Here is a 27,144-nt window from a genome sequence, read left to right as displayed (position 1 = left end):
AGGAAGGGTCTCTCCTAGGCTTAGCGTGGCTCCTCGGAGAGTGGGTGTCGCAGGAATTACAGTAGAAGGAACCAAGTGCTTGTGGAGGAATTTGTATCCCTTCTCTTTCTGCCAGTGGAGGGAAGGGAGACGGATTTGCAGAGGTGATGGGAGACGGAAGAGGTGGTAGATGGTCCTCCGGAGGTCCAAGGAGTCAGGACCTAAAACAGTTTCAGGAGCCCATCTTGCATTAAGAGTGACTCCTGAAGAGCACTGTGACCTGCTCGCTGGGGCTCGGTGTTCACTATTAGGCAGCAGATGTTGCATGTTGTGGGAATAAAGGGATCTGTCAATAGGGGTCAGATGATGGGGTCTTGACCCTGAAAGGCTTGCTTGTGTGGACGTTTTATTTGGGCCAGTATATGAAATGTCACCTCATTGCTGCACCACACAGCCACTGGCATACACTTTTATTGCAGAAACAGTTCATTATATTTCTTGATTCCAGAGTCTTTCAGCAGATAAACAGGCATGTGAGGTTGCTTTGTTTAAGGAGTTAGCTGACCAGGAAATACTTGTTGTCAGAGACAATGCCAGTGGTAAACATTTCATCCCTTAAAAGGCAATTTCTTGACAGAGTGGAAGCCTGGGCGTGCAGGAAAGCAGCCGCTCAGAAGGTCTGTGTGCACCCCTACTATGTGGGAGCACTGGCTCAGCACTGTGGGGAGACGGGAGCAATGCGCCAGCCCAGGGGGTCCCCTGCACTTACAGCAAATTTATTTATTAGGATGAGTCTAGTTTAACTATCGAAAGGAATTTAAATTAACAGTAGAAGAAACCATCAAACAAGTAAAGATAAAGAATTTCTCCTGAAACCATCCTTAATGTCATTTCTATTAAAGAATCAGCTTATTATAGTTCTCTTTATCTAGCTGTTGGGTCTGTGCCTAGTGTGTCTATATGGGCGAGGTGGAGGCAGAATTCTCTTCTGTGTGATTTACTGGTATCTCATAAAACAGGAAAGGGCTTTGTGAGCTAACTTCTTAGTTTCTAAACTTCTAAGAAAACTCATTTTGAGAAATGTAGTGTTGCTCCCGAGGACCTACGAAGTCCCCTTCTTAACTTTAGATGCAGAAGAGTTTTCAGCTGACTTTTGCTCCCCCTAATAACTTGGCAGTGGAATACAAAACCCGAGGAATTGGCAGTCCACCTTTCTTGCTTTCTCCCATGGTCCTTTTGGCTCAGGACCCTTCATGGATCCTTGTGTCAGGCTTTGGGTTGCTGGGCAGTATCTCCGTGAGGCCAAATCCTCTGCCCTCAGAGGGCATGCTGCCTCCTGGCAGGCAGTGACCAGGCGGAGTAAGCATGACGTGTGGGGCTGGCGTGGCTGCCCCTCCCTGTGGAAGCAGATGCTGCACTGCAGGGCAGACAGACTGCCAGCTCCTGACGGTGGCCCCCAAAGCTGCAGTTAAAGAGACTTAACAGCTATGCACACAGCTGTTCACCCTGCTTCCTTCTGAAAGTGGAATCATCCTGATTCCTGCAGGTGGTCAGAATGAGCCCCGAGTTTATAAACTCCTAGGATCCTGGAACTGAAAAGCACCCCAAGAGGCCCCTCCCACAAGGGTGGCAGCTCTTGTCATTTGTAATGGGTGCTGGCCCACTCTACTAATATTTTTAAATACCCAGGGACAGCTTTCTGTCAGTCATGAACCTTTCTCATACCCACTGCAGTCTCCTGGACGTCTCACGGGAAATAGGAAAAAGGGAGAGTGCTTTGGTCTTGGCCTCAAAGAACTTATAGTGAAGTGGAGAAGACCCGGGAAGGATGGACGTGTAGGAATACCTGCAGTAGAAATGTAATCGAACACGTGTTGAATTACACATGTCAAAAAAGCCTTCAACATCCGTCACTGGCCATGGCAGGTTTCTTTCTGAGAAACTTAATGTGTTTTTTACCCCATGGAACAGAACTCTATGAAAGGAAGTTTCCAACGTCTATTCCCATTTCTCCTCCTCCTTGAGCAAAACTTTGAGTCGAAGAAATGTTTTATTCAGCCTGCCTCTCTATACACAAACAAGATCGTATCAAGTAATTTCTCCCACTCTAGGAAGATGCAGTCAGCAAATATTGTTGATGCTCCAACTCTCCAGAAATAAATACTGGCAGGGAACGGGAGAAAGCCTGGAGAACCCCCACCAGTCGTCCGTCAGAGAAGACCCTTTCCAGCCACTGGAGCCGTTGTTAGGGACATGTGTGTTCTTTGCAGGATCTGAGCCTAAAGGCAGCCTGGGGCCAGGAGGTAGCACTCAGCAAGCCCCAGGACCAAGTTATGTTCCAGATTCTATGTTTGGCTTGTAAAGTCACCTGAGCCACGTTATTCGGTCTCTCTGTGCTTTGGTAAAGTGCACTGTGCTCTCTGGGAGGCCGTGAAGCTGAAGCAGATGAGTACTTGAACTTCCTCAGAATCAGACGTTCTGTGCATGCAAGCTGCGGTCATTTAACATGTGACCAGGGTGCTGAGCGGGAATCCGGAAGCACAGTGGGCAGAACCCCACTCTGCCTAGAACATTACTCACTCATAAAGTTCAAGGTCGATTTTTCATTTTTAAAATAAGCTTGATTTTTTTAAGAGATTAGTTGTGGAGGGATCTTTTTTCTCCCCTCTTCGGAATTGAAGCTTTTCATAGATTGGCAACACTGAAGCATGTTCCAGTCCCCCTGCTTTAACCTTCAGATCTTTTGTATGCAGAAACCCTGGCTTTACGCCGGCCCTTTCTGAGATGCGGGGAAGGGAATGATGTGGAAGCCCAGTCAGAGGGCCTGGGACAGGACAGCTCCTCACATGAGAATCATGTACCGGATCGTGGAACAAAGAGAGTAACTTCATAAAGCAAATGATATTTCACAGTACAAATCACTCTTCATGTTGAAAACTCATCCCATTTATTCATTTTCAAAGGCTACTGTTCAAGAAAAGCATCTTGGAAAAGAGAAACTTTAGAGCCAAAACAATATATAGGCCTTAATTTCTGCTCCACCATAGTTGTCCCTATAGGTCTTTTGGTTTTTATTCAAGCCCAGGATGGTGGGATTTAAGAGCACAATCTGTCCACAAAACAGAGAGGTGTCCCCCTTATCCAGCCATGGCTAAAACTGTCCCCTTGTTGACAGTATGCACAGAGGGCCAAAAATCCCACCCTTGTTTATGATGTTTGGTTTCTTCATGCCGGCTAAAGAGTTGTTTAAAACAGTCACTAGTTGGGCCAGCCCCAAGGTGTAGTGGTTAAGTTGGGTGCAGTCCGCTTTGGTGGCCGGGGTTCGCAGGTTCAGATCTCAGGTGCCAACCTACACCACTTGCCAACCATGCTGTGGTGGCATCCCACGTATAAAGTGGAGGAAGACTGGCACAGATGTTAGCTCGGGGCTAATCTTCCTCAGCAAAAAAAAAACCCCAAACAAACAAAAAGAAGTAACTAGTCAACTCAGCCAGAACAACAAAACAACCCAATTAAAAAATGGGCAAAGGACTTGAATAGGCATTTCTCCAAAGAAGACATACAAATGGCCCATAAGCACATGAAAAGATGCTCAGCATCACTAATCACCAGGGAAATGCAAGTCAAAACTACAGTGGGATACCACATCACACCCATTAGGATGGCTACTATCAAAAAAAGAAAATAACAATTGTTGGTAAGGATGCAGAGAAATTGGAACCCTTATGCACTATTGGTGGGAATGTAAAATGGTATAGTTGCTACGGAAAACAGTATGGCACTTCCTCAAGAAGTTAAACATAGAATTACATATGATCCAACAATTTCACTTCTGGATATATACCCAGAAGAATTGAAAGCAGAGTCTCAAATAGATTGTACATCCATGTTCACAGCAGCATTAATCACAGTAGCTAAAAGGTGGAAGCAACCCCAATGCCCACTGAGGGATGAATGGATAAGCAAAATATGGTCTATACAGAGTGGAATATTACTCAGCCTTTGGCACATGCTACTACATGAATGCACCTGGAGGACGTTATGCTAAGAGAAATAAGCCATTCACAAAAGAACAAATACCATATGATTCCACTTATGTGAGGGACCTAGAGTAGTCAAATTCATAGAGACAAAAAGTAGAGGGTGGTTGTCGCGCCGGAATGGGGGAAATGGGGGACTGGTGTTTAATGGGTACAGAGTTTCAATTTGGGCAGATGAGAAGGTTCTGTAGATGGATGGTGGTGATACTGATGGTTGCACAACACTGTGAACGTACTTAATGCCATTGAACTGTACACTTAAAATGGTTTGGACGGTAAGTTTTTACGTTATACACATTTTACCACAATAAAAAATGTAACTAGTTTAGGAATTTGGCAAGACCAATACCTAAAGGCCAGGTTCCTCTCACTCCCTCCCTAAATTCTCACAGACCCAACTGATGGACAGCAAGCTTCCCTAAAACTATCTGTCCTGCTTTTCTCTGCCGCCGAACAGAAACACTTCAGCCCAAGGCCACCATATGCCTAAAGCAACCAGAGTTCAGCCAGGTCCTCATCTTGGAGCTCAGGACCCCTGTCCCTTTGTTCTTAAAGAAAAGTACCAAGTGAACACCACATACTGCCAGCTGGGCGTGGTGCCTTTCTGGAACAGCCTGAGCCTGACATACCCCAGCTGTGGTTGTTGTAAGAACTAAGACGCCTTCTTTCCCTGCCCTATCTAAGATGCTTTCTGGGCAGTTCCTGAATTGATACTGGTATTTGAGGAAACAAATCTTTTCAGGGATTGAGAAGCATCTTAGAATGGCCAGAAATGAAGTAGTCACAACTGATGTTTTTAAATTCCCAAATTACAGACAGCAAACAAAGTTGTGGGGAATGGGAAGTAGGGCAGTGGAGGCTGGGCTGGCACATAAGTAAACAGGCAGTCCACTTGCATGGTTTGGGAGCTGCCTGGCAAGTGGGTGGGGTCACTAGCAGGCTTCTCTGCCAGCTGCTGAGCGGCAAGAGTAGCACGGAGCTCCTCATGGCAATGTGGCAGCCTTCCGGCTCATGCTTCTTACCTTGACCTGACATGTGCTCCAGAGGGTCCTCTCTTTCCACGGATGTCTGCTGAACAGCTCAGTGGCCTTGCTCATAGACACCGGCACCAGAATACCACTGTCCTGTCTGAGAGATCTCAGAGGTCTGGATCCAAGTAGGGGGCTGATTCCATCAGAGTGTGGGCCAGGCAGGGACGGCAGGTGCTGTCTGATGAAGGTACTGACGGTGATGATGCTCGCTGGTGGTCATGGGGCTGCTTCCTGGGTGCAGGAGCCTTGTGTTGGGCATGTTACAGACGTCATATTAACTTTCCATCCCAGACTTTTGAGTGTCAGAACTCCCTTTTAGGGTAAAAAATATGGAACCTTCACCTCCTAGTAATTTGCTAAGAAAACACATAGTGGCAAAATTACTAAATTCAGTGATGCTTTCTTAACTAAATTTGTATCTTATTCACCCTAACGCACTTTCGAAAGACTGCACATTTAGGGGGGACATGCCATTTATTTCGTCTTCTGTCCGTGTGCACACGTGCGTCCCCGCCTGGTCCGCCGCTCTGAGGAACTCCTCCCCGCAGTGGTGCTGCTGCGCTGGGTGGGAACCACTTTCATCTACTGTTCATTTCTTGCAGCAGTTATGTGAGTAAGTAGAATGATCCCATTTTATACATGAGGACATTGAAACAGAGAGAGATTAATAACTTGCCTAGGGTCACCAGTTGCTAAGCAGCAGTCGCTGCTAAAAGCGGGGGGCTGGCCCTGGCCCTGGCCCGCACCACCTCCTTCTGTGCACTTAGGCTCGGTCCTGATGGGCTGTGTGCAGGTGTTCTTCCCTCCCCATTTGCTCGCTGTAGGTTGCAGACAGCAGCTCACTGCTGACCACAGGCCGCAGAGCAGTTTCTCCTGTGTGCCCCACAGAGCCCTTTGGAGGAAACCATAGGCCAACAAAAGCACCAGGACCCCAGGACAGTGAGCACCCTGCCTTCTTCTCACTCTGCAGCTGCCCATTTGGTCTCATTGTCTACAAGCCAAACGACGTTAGCAAAGGAAGCCTTCTCTCCCATAAATTACAGCTCTGGGCTCATCTAGGGAGCACAGCAACAAGTTAGCGCTGAGTTCTCCTTGGAGGAGAATGCAGGGGGATGGCAGCAGGGGAGCCCTCTTCTCCCACTGCTGTCCTCCTCTAAGACGGCAGAGCACCTAACCATCAACCACCACAGCAACCTCACATTGAGTGAGCACTGGAAACGAAAAAGCCTTGGAGATTTGAATTTCCAGCTTTCGAAAGTTCGAGCCTGCCCTTGGTGGTTGCCTGTTGGTCCCTGTCTGCAGGCCTGAGGCCACACCAGTGAGCCGCTGCACCCCACAGACCTCTAGGCAGGGGGCGCACAGGGCTGGGTGTCTGCGAGCTGTCTACCTGAACACTGAGATACAAGTCGCCTTCCCACCATAGCACTGATCCGATTTGCGTCATGCTTCTGGCGTGGCCAGTGTCTGTTAGCCTAGGTGGCTTTATGACACTCTAGGTGGGAGGGAGACCAGCAGAAAGATGGTCCCCACGTCCAGGGGGAGGCAGCCCCTGGCTCACAGGTATCCTGTGACTTAGGTCAGACAGCCAGGCAGTGACAGGTTTGGCCGTGAACCCGGATTTCCTGACTTCCAGACCTTGCCTTTTTTGTGTGAGCTCCGAGACCTCTAGGCAAACAGCATTTACGTGGCTGGCAGTCTCTAAGCCACAAGCCTAGATAGCCCTTGGCCCAGGGTCTGTGTGAGTGTTAGAAAACAGGCTCAGCAAGAGAGGCTCCTGAAAGACAGAGCTGCGGCTATCTCACACTAATTAAATGGCTTAGAGCTGTAAAGCAGGAAGCTAATTAAGAGCCTATCAGCCTCCCAGATGGAGAGGCCAGTGGACACAACGATGAGGGTGTGTGCGCGGATTTCCCAGACGCCTGTGGCTCCCGCCTTCTGTCGGGCCTTGTCCTTCCCTCCCGGCTTTGAAAAGACCCCTGCCTTTACTAGACAGCCCCGCTTGTCAGCCAGAGGAACTGGAATGCTGTCTTTTTTCTTTTGTGTGTCGTGTAATTTTTTTAATGAAAAAAATCTAACTGGTAAAATATACATAACATAAAATTTACCATCTTAATCATTTTTCGGTGTACTGTTCAGTGGCATTAAGTACACTCACATTGTTGTGTAACTATCACCTCCATCCAGCTTCACAACTTTCTCATCTTCCCAAACTGGAACTCTGCACCCATTACACACTAACTCCCCAGTTTCCCCGCCCCCAACCCCCGGCACCCACCCTTCCACTTTGTGTCCCTGAATTTGACTATTCCAGGGACCTCTATCAGTGGGATCGTACAGTATTTGACCTTTTGTGTCTGGCTTATTTCATTAGTATAGTGTCTTCACAGTTGATCCACGTTATACATGTATCAGAATTTCCTTCCTTTTTTAGGCTGAATGGTATTGTTGTATGGATAGACCACATTTTGTTTATCCAGTCATTTGTCGATGGACGTTGGGTTGTTTCCACATTGGGCTATTGTGAATAATGCTGCTGTGAACGTGAGTGAACCAATATTCATTCAAGACCCTGTTTACAATTCTTTTGGGTGTAAACCGGAGATGGAATTGCTGGATCATACAGTAATTCTTTTCTACAGCAGTTGCATCATTTTACATTCCCACCAACAGTGCACAAGGGTGCCAGTTTCTCTACCTCCTCACTGTGGAGGAATATGAAACAACACTGTTATTTTCTGTTTTGTATTTTCTGATAGTAGCTGTCCTAATGGATGTGAGGTGATGCCAGCCTTTCTTTTTGAAATCAAGTGTCCAGCACATGTGGTCTGAAAACGTAATAGAATTCTAAAGAGAGTCCATGTCGCAGCTGAAATATTTAGGCAAGTCTCTAATGTCAGCTAAATACGCGTGCACTTGTGAGCACAGAGACACATGCACACACACTATGTGCACACCTCCCCACCCCCCATCTGTGCACAAGACCATTGCTCCAGGTGCTTCTTAGGTACCTGGGTGACAGGAGATGGTGCCCTGGGTGCCTTGCCCAGACTGCTGTGGTGAGCCCCGTTTGAAGGAAGTGCATGTACACTACTCTGTCATGAGGATGACGGTCTTTCCTTGTGCTTGTTTCTTGACTTCAGAATCATGACCACGCCTGCATAGCCTGTCGCATCATCCACCGGTCGGATGAGCACCGCCCGCCCCTCCTGCCCCCCAAGGCTGACCTGACCGTGGGCCTGCATGGCGAGTGGGTGAGCCAGCGCTGTGAGGTGCGGCCCGAAGTCCTATTCCTCACGCGCCACTTCATCTTCCACGACAACAACAACACCTGGGAAGGGCATTACTACCACTACTCCGACCCCGTCTGCAAGCACCCCACCTTCACCATCTACGCCAAGGGCCGCTACAGCCGGGGCGTGCACTCCTCCAGGGTCATGGGAGGCACAGAGTTCGTGTTCAAAGGTAGGCTCCTGCCTCCATTCTCGAGTGAGCGCCCAGTGGGCGAGGGACAGGGACGGTGAGCAGCTTTGTGACGTTTTTGTTGAAGCAGAGCCTGAGGGAAAGGGCTGCTTTTCTGCTAGAGACGTGGGGAAGGAGATAAGGGAGTACTTTCTGCAGCACAGTTGTCCTTCACAGCAGCCCCTGAGCTCGGAACAGGCCAGCCAGGGTGGAGGGCGCGGTGCCAGCAGCGCACACTGCGGCCCGCGTCAGGGGCGGCCAAGGAGTCTGTTACTAGGAGGGGAGTCTCAGGTCTGCGTGTTTCCTTTTATGCGCAGCTCGTGGCGGATGCTGAGCGGGCCTGTGATGATGCCACACTTACTTGCTGCATGCAGTGTGCTTTCTTGAGTGGGCAGTAAAGAGCAGGGGTCAGTCATACCTCAGGTGCTCAGAGTTGTCATTTCCAACCCTGAGTCTGTTGTGCGCTTGAGATGGTGTCGTGCGCTCGGAGGTGGGAGTTTTGGGCTGCACAGCAATCCCCTGAGCTGGGGAGGTGAGGGCTGAGGTTCGCCATGCTGTTTTCAGCAAGGGCGGTCTTGTGGTCTCTATTTCTAGGTGTTTTTGTAAAGCTTGGACATCTTTGTAAGATGATGTCAGCCCTGGGATGGCCGAGAGGGACGGCCTAGGTTCTGGTGTGACCCCTTCCAGGACGGGAGTCCATGTTTAGTCTATTTAATATAGAATATTTCTCTAACCCAGATAAATCCCAGGACAACTTAGCCCTCCTCTTAGGAAGGAAGATTTGCTCCAGGAAGGTGGACCTCTGATAGAAGGTCCAGGAAAACAGCTGTCTTTGATTCCTTCCCAGAGCTCTTGTGGTATACCCAGAATGTAGTCCCCTGAGAGGGCCTTTAAAAGCAGAACTGCACAAGTGCTGGGCTTGTGTTTAATATATTTGCTCATATTTTTCTTGCTTGCAGCCTAGTTTATTTTAGATGCCTGATTTATGGGCCAGTAATAATTTGCAAGAATGCTAACTAGAAGAGGTATTTGGCACCAAAACTATTAAAAACCCTCAAAACCTTTTCACATAGACAAAATCCCAGTTTTTGTTGAATATTTTGTCAATCCCAAAGAGTCAGTGTCATCAAAGACGACTCCCGGGAGACACTTGGTGTGATAGTTTGATTTCACAATAACAGGGACAATCAGCTACAGTCTGGGTCCAGCATTTCTAGGCCAAATGCAGGTTTTTCCTAGTCACACCTGCAGTACATTTGGGTGACCTCCCTTCAGATCAACGTGTCGACCTCCTCACCTGCTGATGCTGTGACGCAGTCTGAGGTCCGCGGGCGGGCATGCGCCGTGGGCTGTAGGACGGAAAGCTTGGGGCTGAGGCGTGCAGCTGTATTGCTCCCGGGGCTTTCTGCTCCGCACGCTCACTCCCTGGGGGTCACGGAACTGTCCTCTTTCCATAGTGACTCACATGAAGGTCACCCCCATGGATGCGGCCACGGCCTCGCTGCTCAACGTCTTCAACGGGAACGAGTGTGGGGCCGAGGGCTCCTGGCAGGTGGGCGTCCAGCAGGATGTGACGCACACCAATGGCTGCGTGGCACTGGGGATCAAACTACCTCACACGGAATACGAGATCTTCAAAATGGAGCAGGACGCCCGCGGCCGCTACCTGCTGTTCAACGGCCAGAGGCCCAGTGACGGGTCCAGTCCCGACAGGCCTGAGAAGAGAGCCACATCCTACCAGATGCCCCTGGTCCAGTGCGCATCCTCTGCACCCAGGGCTGAGGACTTCTCCGACGACCACAGGGCTCACCCGTCCGGGAGCCACGCCCCCAGGAGGAGCGCTTGTCCCCTGCTCTTTGCGGCCCTCTCCTGCCTTTTGACTCTGCCGCCCTGGAACCTCCTCAGATAGAAATTTTTAAAAAGTTCTATTTTTCCAAACCAGGGTTCTTTACAATTTACACATTATCTTTACGAAAAGAAAGGACACCACTTCTGATGCACTTGAGCCCCCGAGAACCGTCTTCCTTTTCGCCTCTGCTTCGCGCCACCTCCCCACCTGGGTCCTGAGCAGCGCTGTTCGAAGTTTCTGCTGTGAACTCCATCCAGTCGGATCCCTGGCCTGAGCGTCTTCACAGTAGAAATTGCACTTGGAGACGCCAGAGGGTGTCGGGCTGGTGTGTTTGGTAGAGGGATCAGGGTGACAGCTGGGGCCTCTTCTTTTCTTCCTCTTTATTATTATATTTCAGAGTTGAACTTAGAAGAAACAAATATTAAGCTTCAGCTTTTCCTGCCACTTTCCTGCGGTTGTTTCCTGTCCTCCTGTGAAACTATTTACTCTCCGAGTTTTACAAGCTGGAATCCGGTGCAGAGTTGGTTTGGGAATGTGATCAAGACACCTTTTATTAATAAGGAAGAGACTTGAGTGTAGATATGTACAAAGGAAAAGACGCAAAGTCTAACTTAACCGCCTTGACCGCCTTTATGCAAAACAGGAGAGAATCCAAACTTTCAAATGTTGAGTAGGAAAGTATCTGTAATTAAAGTTTCAAAGTATTTAAGCTATTGTTGTTTTAACTTGTTGGGAAAGAGACGTTGGTTCTATGCTGGTTCCTGGGTGGCTGCGGAATGCATGCTGTTTTCTTACGTGCTCAGTAGGCAAGGGTGGCCAAGCAAATACCAGAAGCAGTCCCGTTAGCAAACAGACAGGAGCAGTGGTGTCCCGCATGGTGGCAGGGCGTTAAATGCCCCATAAATGATAAGGTGCCCGTCCGTTCCAGTGTCCTCTTTGTGGGACCCTCTTCTTGGCTCACGCTGCATCTGGTTGGGGCCGAGCGGATGGAGCTTCACTCTCGCTCTCTGCTCCTTCAAAGACAGATGCTCAGAGACCTTGCTTGGTGTCTAAGGGCCTGGCTGTTCAAAGAGAGAGCAAGGGGGCGCCCAAGCTGGGGGCCCCATTAGACCCCAACCCCAACGTGTATGTGAAGTCCCCTTATGATTGGACATGCCAGTTCGCTCGGTCTCTGTCCTGCTGTTACCTTGGCCCTGGCTGCAGAGCCTCAGGGCCGCCTTACATAGAGTCCCTGGGCTTCTTTCAGACAGACATCGGGAGGGTACGTGAGCCATGGCCACCTGTTACTTTGGATTATTCCAATGGTGCTATCTGAACACCAAGTGTTATTGCCAGTAGAGACTGCTGGAGGGAGACGGTGGGTAACGGGAAAGCCTGGTGTGACTAATAGTGAGCACGGAAACCATGATCAAGGTTGAAAGGCATCCTGTGTTTAAGAATTAACCTCATGCAAGGCCGTGGCACTCGATGTGGTGCGGAGTTGTAAGGATGGCATGGAGCACCCAAGTGCATTATCTTTAGACTATATTTTAAGTTGTGGTGCATACTGAGGGGGTTTATTCACATGAAAATACTAACTTAATGTCTGCCAAGTTTAATAAACAACGATGTCAAAAATACGCCCACAAAATACATTTTACCTGTGGATCTATTTAATTAATACTAATTCTATCTTTAAATGATGTAATAAAATTATATGAAAAACTGTGTTCACTGCTAAGAATACCTCAGTGATTTACTATAAAGGTTGTAGATTTGTAGCCATTTAACTCATGGCCACTCACCTAGATTTAGCTATTCACACTTTTAAAGAGTACACTGCGTATATATATACACACACACACATATACGTATATCCAGATATATAGGTATTAACATGTACAGAATATATGTGTATATGTCTTAGGGATGACATGAAATTCATGTGGTCATATCACTTTCTGATACACTATAAATCATTACAGAGTGATAATTTAATCACAATTATTGACAGTTATATTTGTGCCTGTTACTTGCTATATCACCCACGTATATGACATCTTATCTTGCTTAGGTCATGTTAACACAAATAAGGGTCTCTGAAAGTAAGCCCCCGCCATGTAGCCCATGAAGATCTTCATCCTCAGTGATTTCCCATCTCTAGAAGAAACGTAGTGATCTACCTTTAAGAGTCATTCAGCTTTGAGAGTCAGAAATTTTAACTCAAGACCAAGATGCTTTCTCTGGGCGAAGGTATGGCTGACTCCAGAATATTCCATAACAAGCTTAAAATGCTCCATAATATGCAGCCGGGGGCTGGCAAGTCTACTCCTAAGCCAGTAGCAGGTAGTTCTACTTGTGAATACTAGGTTTGGGGAAAGTGGTGAGTAAATGAAGGGTGGCTCCTCCAGAATTCATTGGCCTGCTGCAACTAGACTTCTCTTCCTGGGTAGCAGGCTGACAATGGGTAGGGTCAAAAAGATATTCTTTGGGCAATGATAAAATTTGAATGTGAGCTCAGCTTCCAAACTCTGTAAAATCCAAGTAGATCCTGGACTCAGAAAGGAGCTTCCTGGAATCCCATCTCCCAGGTACAGGACAAAGGTAGTTTGTTCGGACATGATGATCTGGCCATGTGTCATGGAGCACGCATCATGCCAGTGTCTGTGATTTCCAGGTCATGTCCATCCCAAACAGTCCATCACAGCGTTCAGTGTTGTGGTAGCCCCCTAGGATAATTCTCAGCAGTGCCCTACATGAAAGACTCCTGTTTGAGAGACTGGCCATCCAGGATGTCCTCAATAGGGCCTCACACACCTTGTGGAAACAACTAGAATGTAAGACTCTTGTGGTTCCTGTTTGAAGGGAAAGCTTTAACAAAAATTTATTGAAGAGCCATTTTCTATTCCATCAACTCTTTATATCTTGGAAACAAAGATGATGTTCATAGCTGTCCACACAAACAAGGCAATGTTTAATTTTAAAATGGTACATCCATCCCTATAAGACATACTGGGTACCTGGCAATGGAACATGGAAACCAACAGACAGCATCTAAGTTGGCATTTTAGGACACTGTCCTCAAAGGAAAATACTGACCATCCTGCGGCGGGTTATTTAGGAGAAGGGGTGTTGGGTGGGGTTAGAGGGAGAGTGGGCCCACCCTGAGGCAGAGAACTTCTCTAACTTTCATAGACTTCTCTGGCCTTTTTGCGACCTCTGAGATTTCATGAGTCCAAACATCTTTCATGACGACACATCTGCATCGAGAGCAAGTAAAAGCTTGGATAAAGATTTCCTGTTGATTTCTAGATTCATAATAAATGCATAAGCATTCTTTTCTTGCCAGTAAGAGAATCACATATTCTAAAATACTAATTGAATTCTTCAGATCCCTATGATGACCCAAGAGGGTTTCTGGCTTGCAGGGTAAACAACCTCTGAATATACATGGGGTCCCTATTTATTACAATCCTGTATTTCCCTGGTGTTTCAAGAGACAAAAGTAACAGTATCATTAGAAAAAAATATTAGAGGAGTTATGCCCTCCAACTTCTCCATTGGCCAAGATGAGATGAAGTGGACATGGGAGACCTAACTGACGCCACAATGTCTGCCTCCCAGGGGGTGAGACTGACAAATGCACGTCTCCTTCACTCAGATGCACCATTGCACTGGAGAGCAGGTCTCAGGATCTGACTCGTGGCCACCCATTCTAAGAAGAGGGCCGTGCTTTCCATGGATTCGCTTTGGTCTCTTGATTTCTGACATCTGTTGTGCAACCACCTCCGAGGCCCCTACGCCCTCTGGAATACCACCTGAGCAATTCCATCCCTCCTTCTTTTAATCCATCTCATGTGGCCCTCACATTAGAATTCAGAGGCATGAGAGTTTGTGAGCGCAGAGAGCTGCACTTTGCAGCTGCGGGCCTCTAGAGCTCCTCTGACCACCATACTAGCTCTCTCGTCCTCATCCTGAGCTCGAGGAGCAACTGGCACTTTGGTCGGCCTCTAGGGAACTACTCCAGCATTTTTATTTCTCATGAAATCACTTCCTCTCAATTGATATTAAAGGCTGAGGAAGATCCTCAGAAGATTGGGAAGTATATTTTCCAAGAATTTTAGGCATTTGAGGCCCAATCCCTTCTGCAGCTGATGAAGCAACATACTTAAGACAATTGAGAGGCTGTGACCTTCAGGAAATCAAGGTTATTGTAAACAAGCGAGGGCCACCAGTTATTAAGAGAGCTCATTTACAGAATGTCTTCCTGTCCCCTAAATAAGGTAGTCTGGGTTCTCACAGGCTGGGCCCAGGGTAACACATCTGCCCTGGGATCCATTTACATAGATTGAAAAATTGAGAGATCTGGTGCACATGGTGGTTTTATCCTCCAGCTCATTTTGGAATTGAAGCTATATTATATCTCAGTGCCAGCACTGCTTATGTGAAAGGAAATAGTTCATTAGCTTCATAGCATCTTGAACTCATCGCTCCCAAGCAGAGCACTGAAGCAAAGTCCCTGAGAAGAGCCTAGAGTCTCCAATGGGTCTCAAAGCAGGAGAGGGTATACAGCATTATATTAGAAGCAAGCAGCTTGGAGGGTTCACTGAGGTAGGCAACAATTCTGTGAAACAGGAGTGTAACAGGAGGGTAGCTCTCCCCCACCATTGCTGCCCTGCTCTACCTGGAAATAAGAGGCACCTTAGCAGCACGGAGAGCTGCTTTGCCTTCAAAGTCCTTTGCACATATTAAGCTTTATCGAAATGAACTCTCTTCCTCATATCAAATGGAGGGTGCAGCAATGCAAGTACTGTGGTCTACTAAAAGCAGCAACATTCTTTATAGAATTCTCTGCCATTTGGGTAGAAGGAGAAGCCATCAGTATCTAATTCCAGCGTAGACCTTTATCCATTTTCAGTGCTTTTTCAGCACTTTATCAATGTGAAGATCTTTTTGTTTTTCAATTACACGTATGTTTTGTCAATGTATAAATCACTTCTTCCCTGCCAAGTGTTCCAGATTACATTGCCCAAGAAATTTGACCAGGTGTTAAATGTTTATTAAAATGAGGCTAGTGAATAGAGCATTAAATTCCCTGGAAACTTTGTCCCACTGAAGGGAGACCAAGAAGGTATTATTAATCTCATGTGACAGGAGATAAGAGTGACGCTCCGTGAGGTTAAGGATTAGGGAACCAGAGAGCTTTTATTGCTCTGCTCTCCTTTCTATGGCCTAGAATTTCTGCCTGGCTTTCTCAGCCACAGCAGCCACGTCTTGAATGCACACTAAACATAGAACATCGTAGTTGGTTCTTTACATACATTACCTTATTTAATTGTCACAACAACCTAGCATTCAACCTTTACAGTTTTGAATTCTTACTGAAAAATCTAGTTATGGTTTGCCACATGCTTGTCCTAAATATCTACAAACAAACGTCTTTTTCTTTAAGGCCTTTATCACCCACCCTTCAGAACATGGGGACACACAGCGAAGCTTACAAAGTATGTGTCTAGTCCCTGACTTCAGGAGAGAGAAAGTGGAAACAAGTGCAGCAGCAGTCTCTGCTTTGAACTTTGAGTGGAAGCCCCCATCCCTACTCCCTTCGTCAGGCTTGGGAATGCTGAGGGAGCCTCTCCTCATTCGGGAACCATCGGGACAGAACAACGGGTGCCTTCTTTGCAGTGAGTGGGCAGTTTCAACTTCCAGACATCTTTGGGCTTGAGTGACCCTCAGTTCTTCAGCTAGGCCAAGATTGATTCCTTTCAGATCTTTCCTGGTCCAAGGTCTGCAGACCAGTGAGTGCAAGTGCCTTCAGGATGGGCTCCTGTGCACACATGAGCACACTTGATATTCAGGTTCAAGTGACAGATGTTTGAGCACGTCAGGTCAAGCTGGAGAAAGGTTTAATGCGCTCGGGGAAACTCCTTAGAAGACGGATGTTGGGCAGTGTGAGGGCTCCTCTGGGTGGAGCTGTGTGCACTGGTGTTTGTGCTCTTTGGGCCACGAGTATACTTCAGTGAATTGTCATCCTAGTATGCCGCTTTCATCTTGGCCCTGGCTTATCACGCCTTCCGTGTAAAGCCATGTCTGCCTGTGGTTATTAAATAACTCATTGCCCAGTTAATCTCTCACTTCAGCTCTCCATAATTTCTCCCAGTTTTTGCACCCAAGTCAAATGTTCATCATTCTCCCATCTGTGGGATAGTGGTACCAGCCAGGCCACAGCTTGGTCATTTCAGATGTACAGGCTCGTCTACGTCTTTGGGATGAAGTGCTCAGGAGATGAGGCTACACTCAGCAGAAGAGGCTAAGAGGAAAATGCAGGAGATGCGCTCCATGGCAAGTGTGTAGGATACCTCCCGTTGGTCTCTCCAGATCTGCTCTCACTGTCCTTGCCTGCTCCCCGACAGACTGCAGCAATGGGCTGCCTTGCCTTCTGCTTTCTGACTGAATTCACCTAATGGGCAGTTGGGCCGGCGATCCCAGCCGAGGATAGGGCTATTTATTCCCCTGGCTGTCTACCTCCTGAGTCACTGTAGGGTGGCTGCCAGAGCCACAGCGCCTACCGGACCGCCCTCTCCAAACAGCTGCCCTCTCTGTGGTACAGTAACCACCTCCTCCCATGCCCCTGCAGGCTTCCCCACGGTTCCTAGCCTCAGAGGACTGCACTAGCCCTTCTTGCTTTTCCTAAGTTTTTGGCACATACTTTTGTAAATAATCTTTTTCCCCTTTTGATGATCAGCTTTTGAGTTTGTTTTTCTCTATTTGTAGCACATCTGATCTTAGTAGAGGGAACATATGAGTTTGAATCATTTTTTCAGATGATGCCTTAGTGCTTCTAGGGCATCTGATCAAATTTGGTGGCAGCCTTTCTGGGGCGGTGCTTCCTTTCGTAAGCGGTAAAGTCCTTCTTTAGCTGATCCGATCTTCTGGCACATGCCCACACACGTGGTCGCCCCTCTCACACTACAGACTCCATTGCCAAGGAGGCAGGTTAGTTGCTGGACAGGATGAGTGGACAAAGGAGAAGAGGAGAGGCGTGAACAAGAAGCTGAACTGCTCAGATTCCATGAGGACATGTTAAATGAAAAATATTTTCCATATTACACAAACTTTGCTTTCCATTTAGGGGAGGGGTATAATTGATCATTTAACTCACATCAGATTTTATATTTTTATCCCAAGCTATTTTCTGTCTCTGTTCTCTATGAATCTTCCTTTAGATGACTCATGTAGTCACTGGCTTTGAACTGATTGATACTCTTATTTTCAATATGAAAAGTTCAATGCCAAGACATGCACCATGTTAAAAATATATGTTACATTTTTTACACTTCCGGGTATGTACTCAAAAGAATCAAAAGCAGAGTCTCAAAGAGATATTTGCATATTCATTTCATAGCAGCATCTTTCACAATAGCCAAAACGTTGAAGCCACCCAAATGTTCACCAACAGAGGAATGGATAAGCAAAACGTGGTATATACACAGTGGAAGTATATGTATATATAAGCATGTATAGCATTTTTTATTGTAGTAAGAACATGTAACGTGAGGTCTACCCTTTTAACAAATTTTTAAGCGTATACTACAGTATTATTAACTATAGGCATGATGTTGTACAGCAGATCTCTAGAACTTATTCATTTTGCGTAACTGAAATGATATACTTGTTGAATAGCAATCCCCATTTCCCTCTCCCCACAGCCCATGGAAACCACAGTTCCACTCTCTGCTTCTATGAATTTGGCTATTTTAGATCCCTCATATAAGTGAAATCATACAGCATTTGTCCTTCCGTGACTGGCTTATTTCACTTAGCATAATGTCCTTCTAGTTTATCCATGTTGTCATATTTTATAGGATTTCCTTCTTTTTAATGCTGAATATATTCCATTGTATAGATATACTACATTTTGTTTATCCATTCCTCTGTCAATAGACATTTAGGTTGTTTCTACATCTTGGCTGTTGTAAATAATGCTGTAATGGACAAGGGGGTGCAGATATCTTTTGAGATAGTGATTTCATTTCCTTTATAAATACCAAGAAGTAGAATTGTTGGATCAGATGGGAGTTCTAGTTTTAATTTTTTGGGAAACCATCATATTATTTTCCATAATGCCTGGACCATTTTACATTCTCACCAACAGTGTACAAGGGTTCCAATTTCTCCACATCTTCTCCAACACTTGTTGTCACTTGTTTTTTTGATAACGGCCATCCTAGCAGGTGTAAAATGATATCTCTTTGTGGTCTTGATTTGCATTTCCCTAATGATTTTAGTATACCTATTGGCCATTTGTATGTTTTCTTCGGAGAAATGTCTGTTTAAGTCTTTTGCCCATTTTTTAAATTAAGACTTTTTTTAGAGTAGTTTAAGCTTCACAGCAAAATCGAGGGGAAAGTGCAGAGATTTCTCATCTGCCTTCTGCACCCACACATGCATAGCCTCCCCCGTTATCAACATCCCCCACCAGAGTGGTACATTTGTTACAATTGATAAACCTACATGGACACACCATTACCATCCAAAGTCTTTATTTACATTATAGTTCACTCTTGGTGTTGTACATTCTATGGCTTTGAACAAATATATAATGATATATATCCATCATTGCAGTATCCTACAGAGTATTTGCACTGCCCTAAAAATCCTCTGTGCTTCTCCTATTCATCCCTCCACTGTTACCACCCCTTGGCAACCACTGATCTTTTTCCTGTCTCCGTAGTTTCGCCTTTTCCAGAATGTCATATAGTTGGAATTATACAGCTGTAGCATTTTGAATTGGCTTTTTTCATTTAGTAATGTGCATTTAAGAGTCCTTCATCTCTTTTCATGGCTTGATAGAGCATTTCTTTTTAGTGCTGAATAACATTCCATTGTCTGGAGGTGCCACAGTTTGTTTATCCATTCAACTACTGAAAGACATCTTGGCTGCTTCCAAATTTTGGCAGTTGTGAATAAAACTGTTATAAACATCCATGTGCAGGTTTTTGTGTACATAAGTTTTCAGCTTCTTTGGGTATATACCAAGGACTGTGCTTGCTGGATCATATGGTGAGAGTATGTTTAGTTTTATAAGAAACTGCCAAACTGTCTTGCAAAGTGGCTGTACCCTTTTGCATTCCCAACAGCAATGGAAGTTCCTGTTGTTCTACAACCTCACCAGCATTTAGTGTTGTCAGTGTTTCAGATATTGGCCATTCTAATAGGTGTGTAGTCATATCTCATTGCTGTTTTAATTTGTACTTCCCTGATGACATATGGTGTGGACCTCTTTCCATATGCTTGTTTGCTATCTGTGTATCTTCTGTGGTGAGGTTTCTGTTAAGGCCTTTGGCCCTTTTGTTAAAATCAGGTTGTTTATTATTGTTGAGTTTCAAGATATCTTGGATAACAGTCATTTATCAGATGTGTCTTTACAAATATTTTCTCCCAGTCTGTGGTTTGTCTTCTCATTCTCTTGACGTTGTCTTTCACAGAGCAGAAGTTTTTAATTTTAGAAGTCCAGCTTACCAATTATTTCTTTCGTGGGTTGTGCATTTGGTGTTGTATCTAAAAAGTCATCGCTGTACCCAGGGTCATCTAGGTTTGCTACTATGTTATCTGCTAGCAGTTTTATAGTTTTTCATTTTACATTTAGGTCTATGATCCATTTTCAGTTAATTTTTGTGAAAGACGAAGGCTCTATTTCTACATTCATTTTTGTTCAGACGTGGGTGTCTAGTGGTTCCAGCACCATTGGTTGCTCTATTGTATTGCCTTTACTCATTTGTCAAAGATCAGTTGATTATATTTCTATGAGTCTATTTCTGGGCTCTCTGTTCTGTTGCATTGGTCTATTTGTCTATTCTTTTGCTAATACCAAACTGTCTTGATTACTACAGCTTTAAAGTAAATCTTGAAGTTGGGTAGTGTCAGAGCTCCAAATTTGTTCTTCTTCAATATTATGTTGGCTATTCTGGGTCTTTTGCCCCTCCATATAAATTTTAGAATCAGTTCATCAATATCCCCAAAATAACTCACTTGTGTTTTGATTGGGGTTGCCTTGAATCTATAGACCAAGTTGGGAAGAACTGACATTTTGACAGTGAGTCTTCCATCCATGAATATGAAATGTCTCTCCGTTTATTTCATTCATCAGAGTTTTGTAGTTTTCCTCATATAGATTTTGTACATATTTTGTTAGATTTATAGCTAAGTATGCAATTTTTTAGAGTGCTAATATAAATGGTATTATGTTTTTAATTTCAAATTCCACTTCTTCACTGCTTTTATATAAGAAAGCAATTGACTTTTGCATATTAACTTTATATTCTGCAACCTTGCCATAATTGCTTATTAGTCCCAGGTGTTTTTTTGTTGATTTTTTCAGATTTTCTATATTGATGATCATCTTATCTGTGAACAAAGATAGTTTTATTTCTTTCTTCCTTCTCCATATACCTTTTATTTCTTTTTTTGCCTTATAGCACTAGGAAGAACTTGCACTATGATGCTGAAAAGGAATTGTGAGAGGGGATATCCTTGCCCGAGACTTGATTTTAGGGAAAAGCTTCAAGTTTCTCACTATTAAGTATGATGTTAGCTGTAGGTTTTTTGTAGATAGTCTCTATCACGTCCTCTATTCCTAGTTTACTGAGATATTTGATTATGAATGGATGTTGGATTTTGTCAAATGCTTTTTCTGCATCTATTGATATGATTATACAATTTTTCTTTTTTAGCTTATTGATGTGATGGATTACATTAATTGATTTTTGGATGTTGAACCAGACTTGCATACCTGGAATAAAGCTCACTTAGTTGTGATATATAATTCTTTTTATCTTTGCCCATTTTTTAATGACATTATTTGGTCTTTTTTTGCTGTTGGGTTGTAGAAGTTCCTTATATATTTTGATTATTAACCCCTTATTAGTTATATGGTTTGCAAATATTTTCTCCAACTCCATAGGTTGTCTTTCACACTAGGAATAAACTTAACTAAGGAGGTGAAAGACTTGTATGCTGAAAACTATGAAATGTTGATGAAAGAAATTAAAGAAGACACAAAGAAATGGAAATATAGCCTGTATTCATGGATTGGAAGAATTAATATTGTTAAAATGTCCATACAACCCAGAGAGATTTACAGATTCAGTGAAATTCCTATCAAATCTCAATGGAATTTTTTGCAGAAATAGAAAAAACAATCCTAAAATTTATATGGAACCACAAAAGACCCTGAATAGCCAAAGCTATCTTGAGAAAGAAGATGAAAGCTGGACCATCATACTTCCTGATTTCAAAATATGTTGCAAAGCTACAGTAATCAAAACAGTATGGTACGGACATAAAGACAGATACATATACCAATAGAACAGAACAGAGAGCCCAGAAATAAACCCTCTATTATAGAGTCAACTGATCTCCAACAAGGGTGCCAAGAATACACAAAGATGGTCCCTTTAACAAATGGTACTGGGAAGACTGAATATCCACATACAAAAGAATGAAATTGTATCCTTAGGCCATACACAAAAGTCAAGTCAAAATGGATTAAAGACTTAGACATAAGACCTGAAACTGTAAAACTTCTAAGAAGAAAACACAGGGGACAACTTAATGACATTGGTCCTGGCAGTGATTTCTTGGATATGATTCTAAAAGCATAGGCAACAAAAGCAAAAATAAACAAGTGGGACTACATAAACCTAAAAACCTTCTGCACAACAAAGGGAATCATCAACAGAGTGAAAAAGCAACCTATGGAATGGGAGAAAATATTGCAAACCATATATCTGATACAGGGTTAATATCCAAAATATAGAAGGAATTCCTACAACACAATAGCAAAAAAAAAAAAGCAAAAACTCAATTTAAAAAATTGGAAAAGAACTTGAATAGATATTTATCCCCCCCAAAAATGTATTACATTTTATATTGTCCCTTCCTTGACTATTACTTTTTTGCCATGGAAACAACTGAATGATGTCACAGATGGGTTACATAAACATGGGAGTTCAGACTTCACAAAAGAGTTGGTCAAAGATGAGAAACAGCTCTGGTTTCCAAACACAAATCATTTCAATAGCCAAGAAAATAAAGTCCCTGGTAGGATGAAATACATTCTCTAAAGAACCTTCTTTGAGTGTGTTCCAGCACAAATGTCTATCTACAGTATTCATAGCAAACTCTAGCCAACCTCTGCATTTCCTTATTAGCTTGAAACTAAATGGCAGGAAACACCCAGGAGCACCAAGAACACTTCAGAATCTTGTGCCAATTTCAAATTGGGTAGACGGTACCATGGAACTAGTTTCTTAATACTTTGAAAAATTCCATTGAAGTGAGAGATAACAAACTTGAAAGGCAAGTCCTTTTTTGCATTAATAAATAAAACATTAAAGTGATTATTGGAACAAGGATCCAAAGAAGTCATGTGCAATTTTAAGCATAATAAAGCAGTGAATATGAATTCAAATGAGCAGCCTGACTGAAAAACAACAGTACTTCCTGTCTCTGAAGCAGCCTTTCTCCCGGGAACGATGTGGACATTAACATCGCTGTATTGTGCCCAAGTGTTCACTCCTGCCTTGTTTCTGATCATTTTTCCAGACAACAGAGAGCCAATAAGTTCAGTTTCAATTCACTTGAAGAGCACCAGGATAAAAATAATTAAAAACTAATAGGAACTCTGGAAGCCCAAAGTTCTTATGACGATACATAAATTTAAGGAATTTACCTTTAGCTGACCCTTCTAATTTGTAAGAAGGCTTCAAAGTCACAGATCTTGCCCTGGAAACTGCTTTCTCCTTTTGCTGTTTCCTCTGAGCAGGCGGGGCAGAATTGCCATCGTTTTCTACAGCCCTGATGTGCCTGTGGTGCCTTATGCTCTCTGCTCTAGCGTTCCTTGACATGCAGTGGAAAGAGTATGGTTGTTGGAGCCAAAGAGATGTGCATTTGAGTTCCTACCCACCCACTGCCCACCTGCCCACTTTGGGTAAGTCATTCAGCTTCTCTGTGCTCAGCTCCCTCACTTACATAATGAGAATCATAACCCAGTAAAACTGAAGCTTTCATAATAGACCTGTATTTCCATGTCCCGGACTAACAAACTGTCTCATTCTCTCAGGAAAATGTACTGGCTGATGCTCATGGGCTGCCTTAGTGCCCTGCTCCTCAGAGTTTGGACAGTGGACCAGCAGCTCTGCATCACCTGGGAGTTTGTTAGAAGTGCACAATCCCAGGCCCCATTCCAGACCTGCTGAGTCAGAATCTGCATTTCACTAAGACCTCTCTCTACATGATTTGTGTGCACATTAAAGTTTGAGAGGCGTGGCTTTAGTTTACTCTCTAGTACACCCAGCATTTCTGCTGCTACCAGCTCAGTCATATGTCCAGGAATAGTAAGTTGTTTCAATTCCCAAACTTAGTTATGCTGGCTGTTCTTTTGGTTGTAATTATATAAATAATTTCAAAGCAAAAAGAAAAATTAATAAAGTAATTGTTAAAATATTTTAAAAGAGAATTGTTGTCTCCGTGAAATACAAGTTGAATGTGTTAGACAATATGAAAAGTGAAGAAAATATTGCTTCTGAGTAAGGTTTAAGTAAGACAACCGTAAATTACTGGTTGGGGTGGACTCCTAAAAATGTAGGAGTCTGAACTCCAGTGATTTCAGTGTTTCTAAGTTTTCCCTTTTCATTAAGGAAAGCAAAACTGGAAACTGTGGGCCATGCATCAGATGTATGCAAGAAATCAGTGGGCAATGAGCAAAGAATGTCTCCGGTTCCTTATGAAAGGATTGATGAGTATGTCTATATGTTTTTAATTAAAATGAAATATTCAAGGTACATTTGGATCATCCTTTATGATATTCTTGCTTTAACTCTCTCTTGGTGTTAGCTGACCAGCTGTCGCTCCCTTGGCATGCTGGTGTATTGAACTTGCAGAATCGTTGTGAAAATTAGAAATGACGAGTGTGCCTGGTTTGGGGCAGGAGCTCAAAAATGGAAGTTGTTAGAGGTACTCATGCTGCGTGTCATTGTGCATCTTGGGGCTTTGACTCCTCTCTCCTCCCTGTGAGGCATTTTACTTTAAGAACTCTTATGTGTAAGACACTGAAAGCCGCCCTGGGGGAAATACACAGAGATTAATACACTGCCTCCAGCTTCCAAGAGTTTGCAGCTGAATATTAATAAGGTAACAGAAATAATGATCATTTAAGGCAGTGTTATTTGTGCATTTTGATAGTGAGTACACTTCCAGAAAAATGTGACACACAGTGAGGTGTAGATGAAGACAATGTCTATAAATAACCATTTAAATAATAATGATTTTTATCGTGTTTAAAGTCATATAACATAAATTCACCATTTTAACCACCTTAAAGCATATAGTTCAGTGGCATTTAGTGCATTCATGTTATGCAACCATCACCACCTTTTAGTTCCAGAACATTTTCATCACCCCAAAAGGAGACTGGTACTCTTTAAGTAGTCGCTCCTGTTGCCCCTTCCCCCAGCCCCGGGCAATCAGTAATCTGCTTTTCATCTCTATTGATTTACCTATACCGGAAATCTCATTCGAATGGAATCATATAATATGTCGCTTTTTCTGTTTGGCTTCTTCACTTAGCATGTTTTCTGGGTTCATCCATACTGTCCCATGTATCAGTACTTCATTACTTTTTATGACTGAGTAATATTCCATTATATACCACAATTTGTTTATTCATTCATCAGTCATTGGACGTTTGGGTTGTTTCCATCTTTTATCTATTGCAAGTAGTGCTGCCATAAACATTCATGTACAAGTTTTTGTTTAAACACCTATTTTCGATTCTTTGGGGTATATACCTAGGAGTGGAGTTGCTAGATCATAGGGTAATTGTATGTTTAACTTACGGAGGAACAGCTGCACCATTTTACACTCCCACCAGCAGTGCATGAGGGTTTCAATTTTTCTACATCCTCGCCAACACTTGTTATTTTCCATTTTTTTAATTGTAGCCATCCTAGTGTGTATGAATTGACATCTCATTGTAGTTTTGATTTGCATTCCCCTAATGACTGTTAATGTTGAGCATCTTTTCATGTACTTAGTATCCACCTGCATGTCTTCTTTGGAGAAATGTCTATTCAAGTCCTTTTTCCATTTCGAATTGGGTTGTTTATCCCTTAGTTGTTGAGTTATGAGTTCTTTTTATATTCTGGATCCCAGACCCTTATCAAATTTATGATTTGCAAATGTTTTCTCTGATTCTTTGGGTTTTCTTTTCCTTTTCCTGATTGTGTCCTTTGATGCCCAAAAGTTTTTTCATTTTGATAAATTGATGACGTCCAATTTATCTGTTTTTTCTTTTGTTGTTTGTACTTTTGATATTATATGTAAGAAACCATTGCCAAATCCAAGGTCATAAAGATTTACCCCTATCTTTTCTTCTAAGAGTTTTATAGCTTTAGCTCCTACATTTAGGTCTTTGAACCATTTTGAGTTAATTTTTGTATGTAGTGAGAGATAAAGGTCCAACTTCCTTCTTTTACATGTGGACATCCAGTGGTCCCAGCACAATTTATTGAAGAGACTATACTTTCCCTATTGAATGGTCTTGGTACCCTTGTTGAAATCAAGTGACAATAGATGTATAGTTTCATTTATAAATTCTCAATTGTATTCCATGATCAGTATGTATATGATCTCATGTATACCTTTCGTTAACATATGTCCTTATGCCAGTACCACCTTATTTTGATTACTGTAGCTTTGTAGTAAATTTTGAAATTGGGAAGTATAAGTCTTGCAACTTTGCTCTTTTTTTTCACTATTGTTTTGGCTATTTAGGGTGCCCTGCAATTCTATGTGAACTTCAGGATTGGCTTTTCCATTTCTGCAAATAAGAATATAGGAATTTTGATAGGGATTGCATTTAATCTGTAAACTGTTTGGGGAGTATTGCCAACTTAACAATATTAAGTCTGCCAATCCACGAACACTGGATGTCTTTCCAGTTATTTAGATCTTACTTAGCTTCTTTCAACAAGGTCTTTTAGTTTTCAGTGTACAAATTGTACACTTTTGGTTAAGTTTGTTCTGAACTTTTTAATTCTTTTTGATGCTGTTGAAAATGGAATTTTCTTAATTCCTTTTTCAGATTTTTCATTGCTAATGTATAGAGTGTGTGTGTGTTGATATTGTGTCCTGCAACTTACTGATTCGTTACTCTAATAGTTTTCATGAGGATTATTTAGAATTTTCTATGTATAATATGATATCATCTGTGAAGACAGTTTCATTTCTTTCTTTATAATTTAGATGTTTTCATTTATTTTTCTTGCTCAATTACTTTGGATAGAACATCCAGTAAAATTTTGAGTATAAGTGGTAAAAGCAGGCATCCATGTCACGTTCCTGATATTAGGGGAAAAGCTTTCAGTTTTTCACCGTTGAGTATGGTTTTGCATACATGCCTTTATCATTTTGAGAAAGTTCCCTTCTATTCCTAGTTTGCTGGGTGTTTTTATGATGAAGTGGTATTGGATTTTGTCAAATGCTTTTTCCCCACCAATTGAGATGATCATATGGGTTTTTCCCCCCTTCTTTATTCTATTAATGTAGTGTATTGCATTGGTTGATTTTCTCATGTCAAACCACCCTTCCATTTCTGGGATAAATCCCACTTGTTCATGGTGGATGATGTGTTTAATATGCTGCTGGGTTCGTTTTCCTAGTATTTTGTTGAGGATTTTTGCATCTATGTTCATAAAGGAAGTTGGTGTGTAGTTTTCTTTTCTTGTAATGTGTTTATCTGGTTTTG

The 27,144-nt window shown here is 43.4% G+C and overlaps 1 protein-coding gene across 1 annotated transcript in view; it reads left to right on the top strand.

The window, feature by feature from the left end:
* The window catches only part of APCDD1 (APC down-regulated 1), a 33,609-nt gene extending 21,545 nt beyond the window's left edge, over nucleotides 1-12,064 (top strand). Inside the window, exons 4-5 of the mRNA XM_014837328.3 lie at nucleotides 8,191-8,512; nucleotides 9,967-12,064. Of these exons, the coding sequence (XP_014692814.3) occupies nucleotides 8,191-8,512; nucleotides 9,967-10,418 (774 nt within the window). The 3' untranslated portion in view covers nucleotides 10,419-12,064. The remainder of the gene's footprint in view (nucleotides 1-8,190; nucleotides 8,513-9,966) is intronic.
* Nucleotides 12,065-27,144: the final 15,080 nt, after the last annotated feature.

The sequence above is a fragment of the Equus asinus genome, chromosome 7, assembly GCF_041296235.1.
Source record: "Equus asinus isolate D_3611 breed Donkey chromosome 7, EquAss-T2T_v2, whole genome shotgun sequence".
Lineage (NCBI taxonomy): Eukaryota > Metazoa > Chordata > Mammalia > Perissodactyla > Equidae > Equus > Equus asinus.
This window is presented reverse-complemented; position numbering and strand designations above follow the sequence as displayed.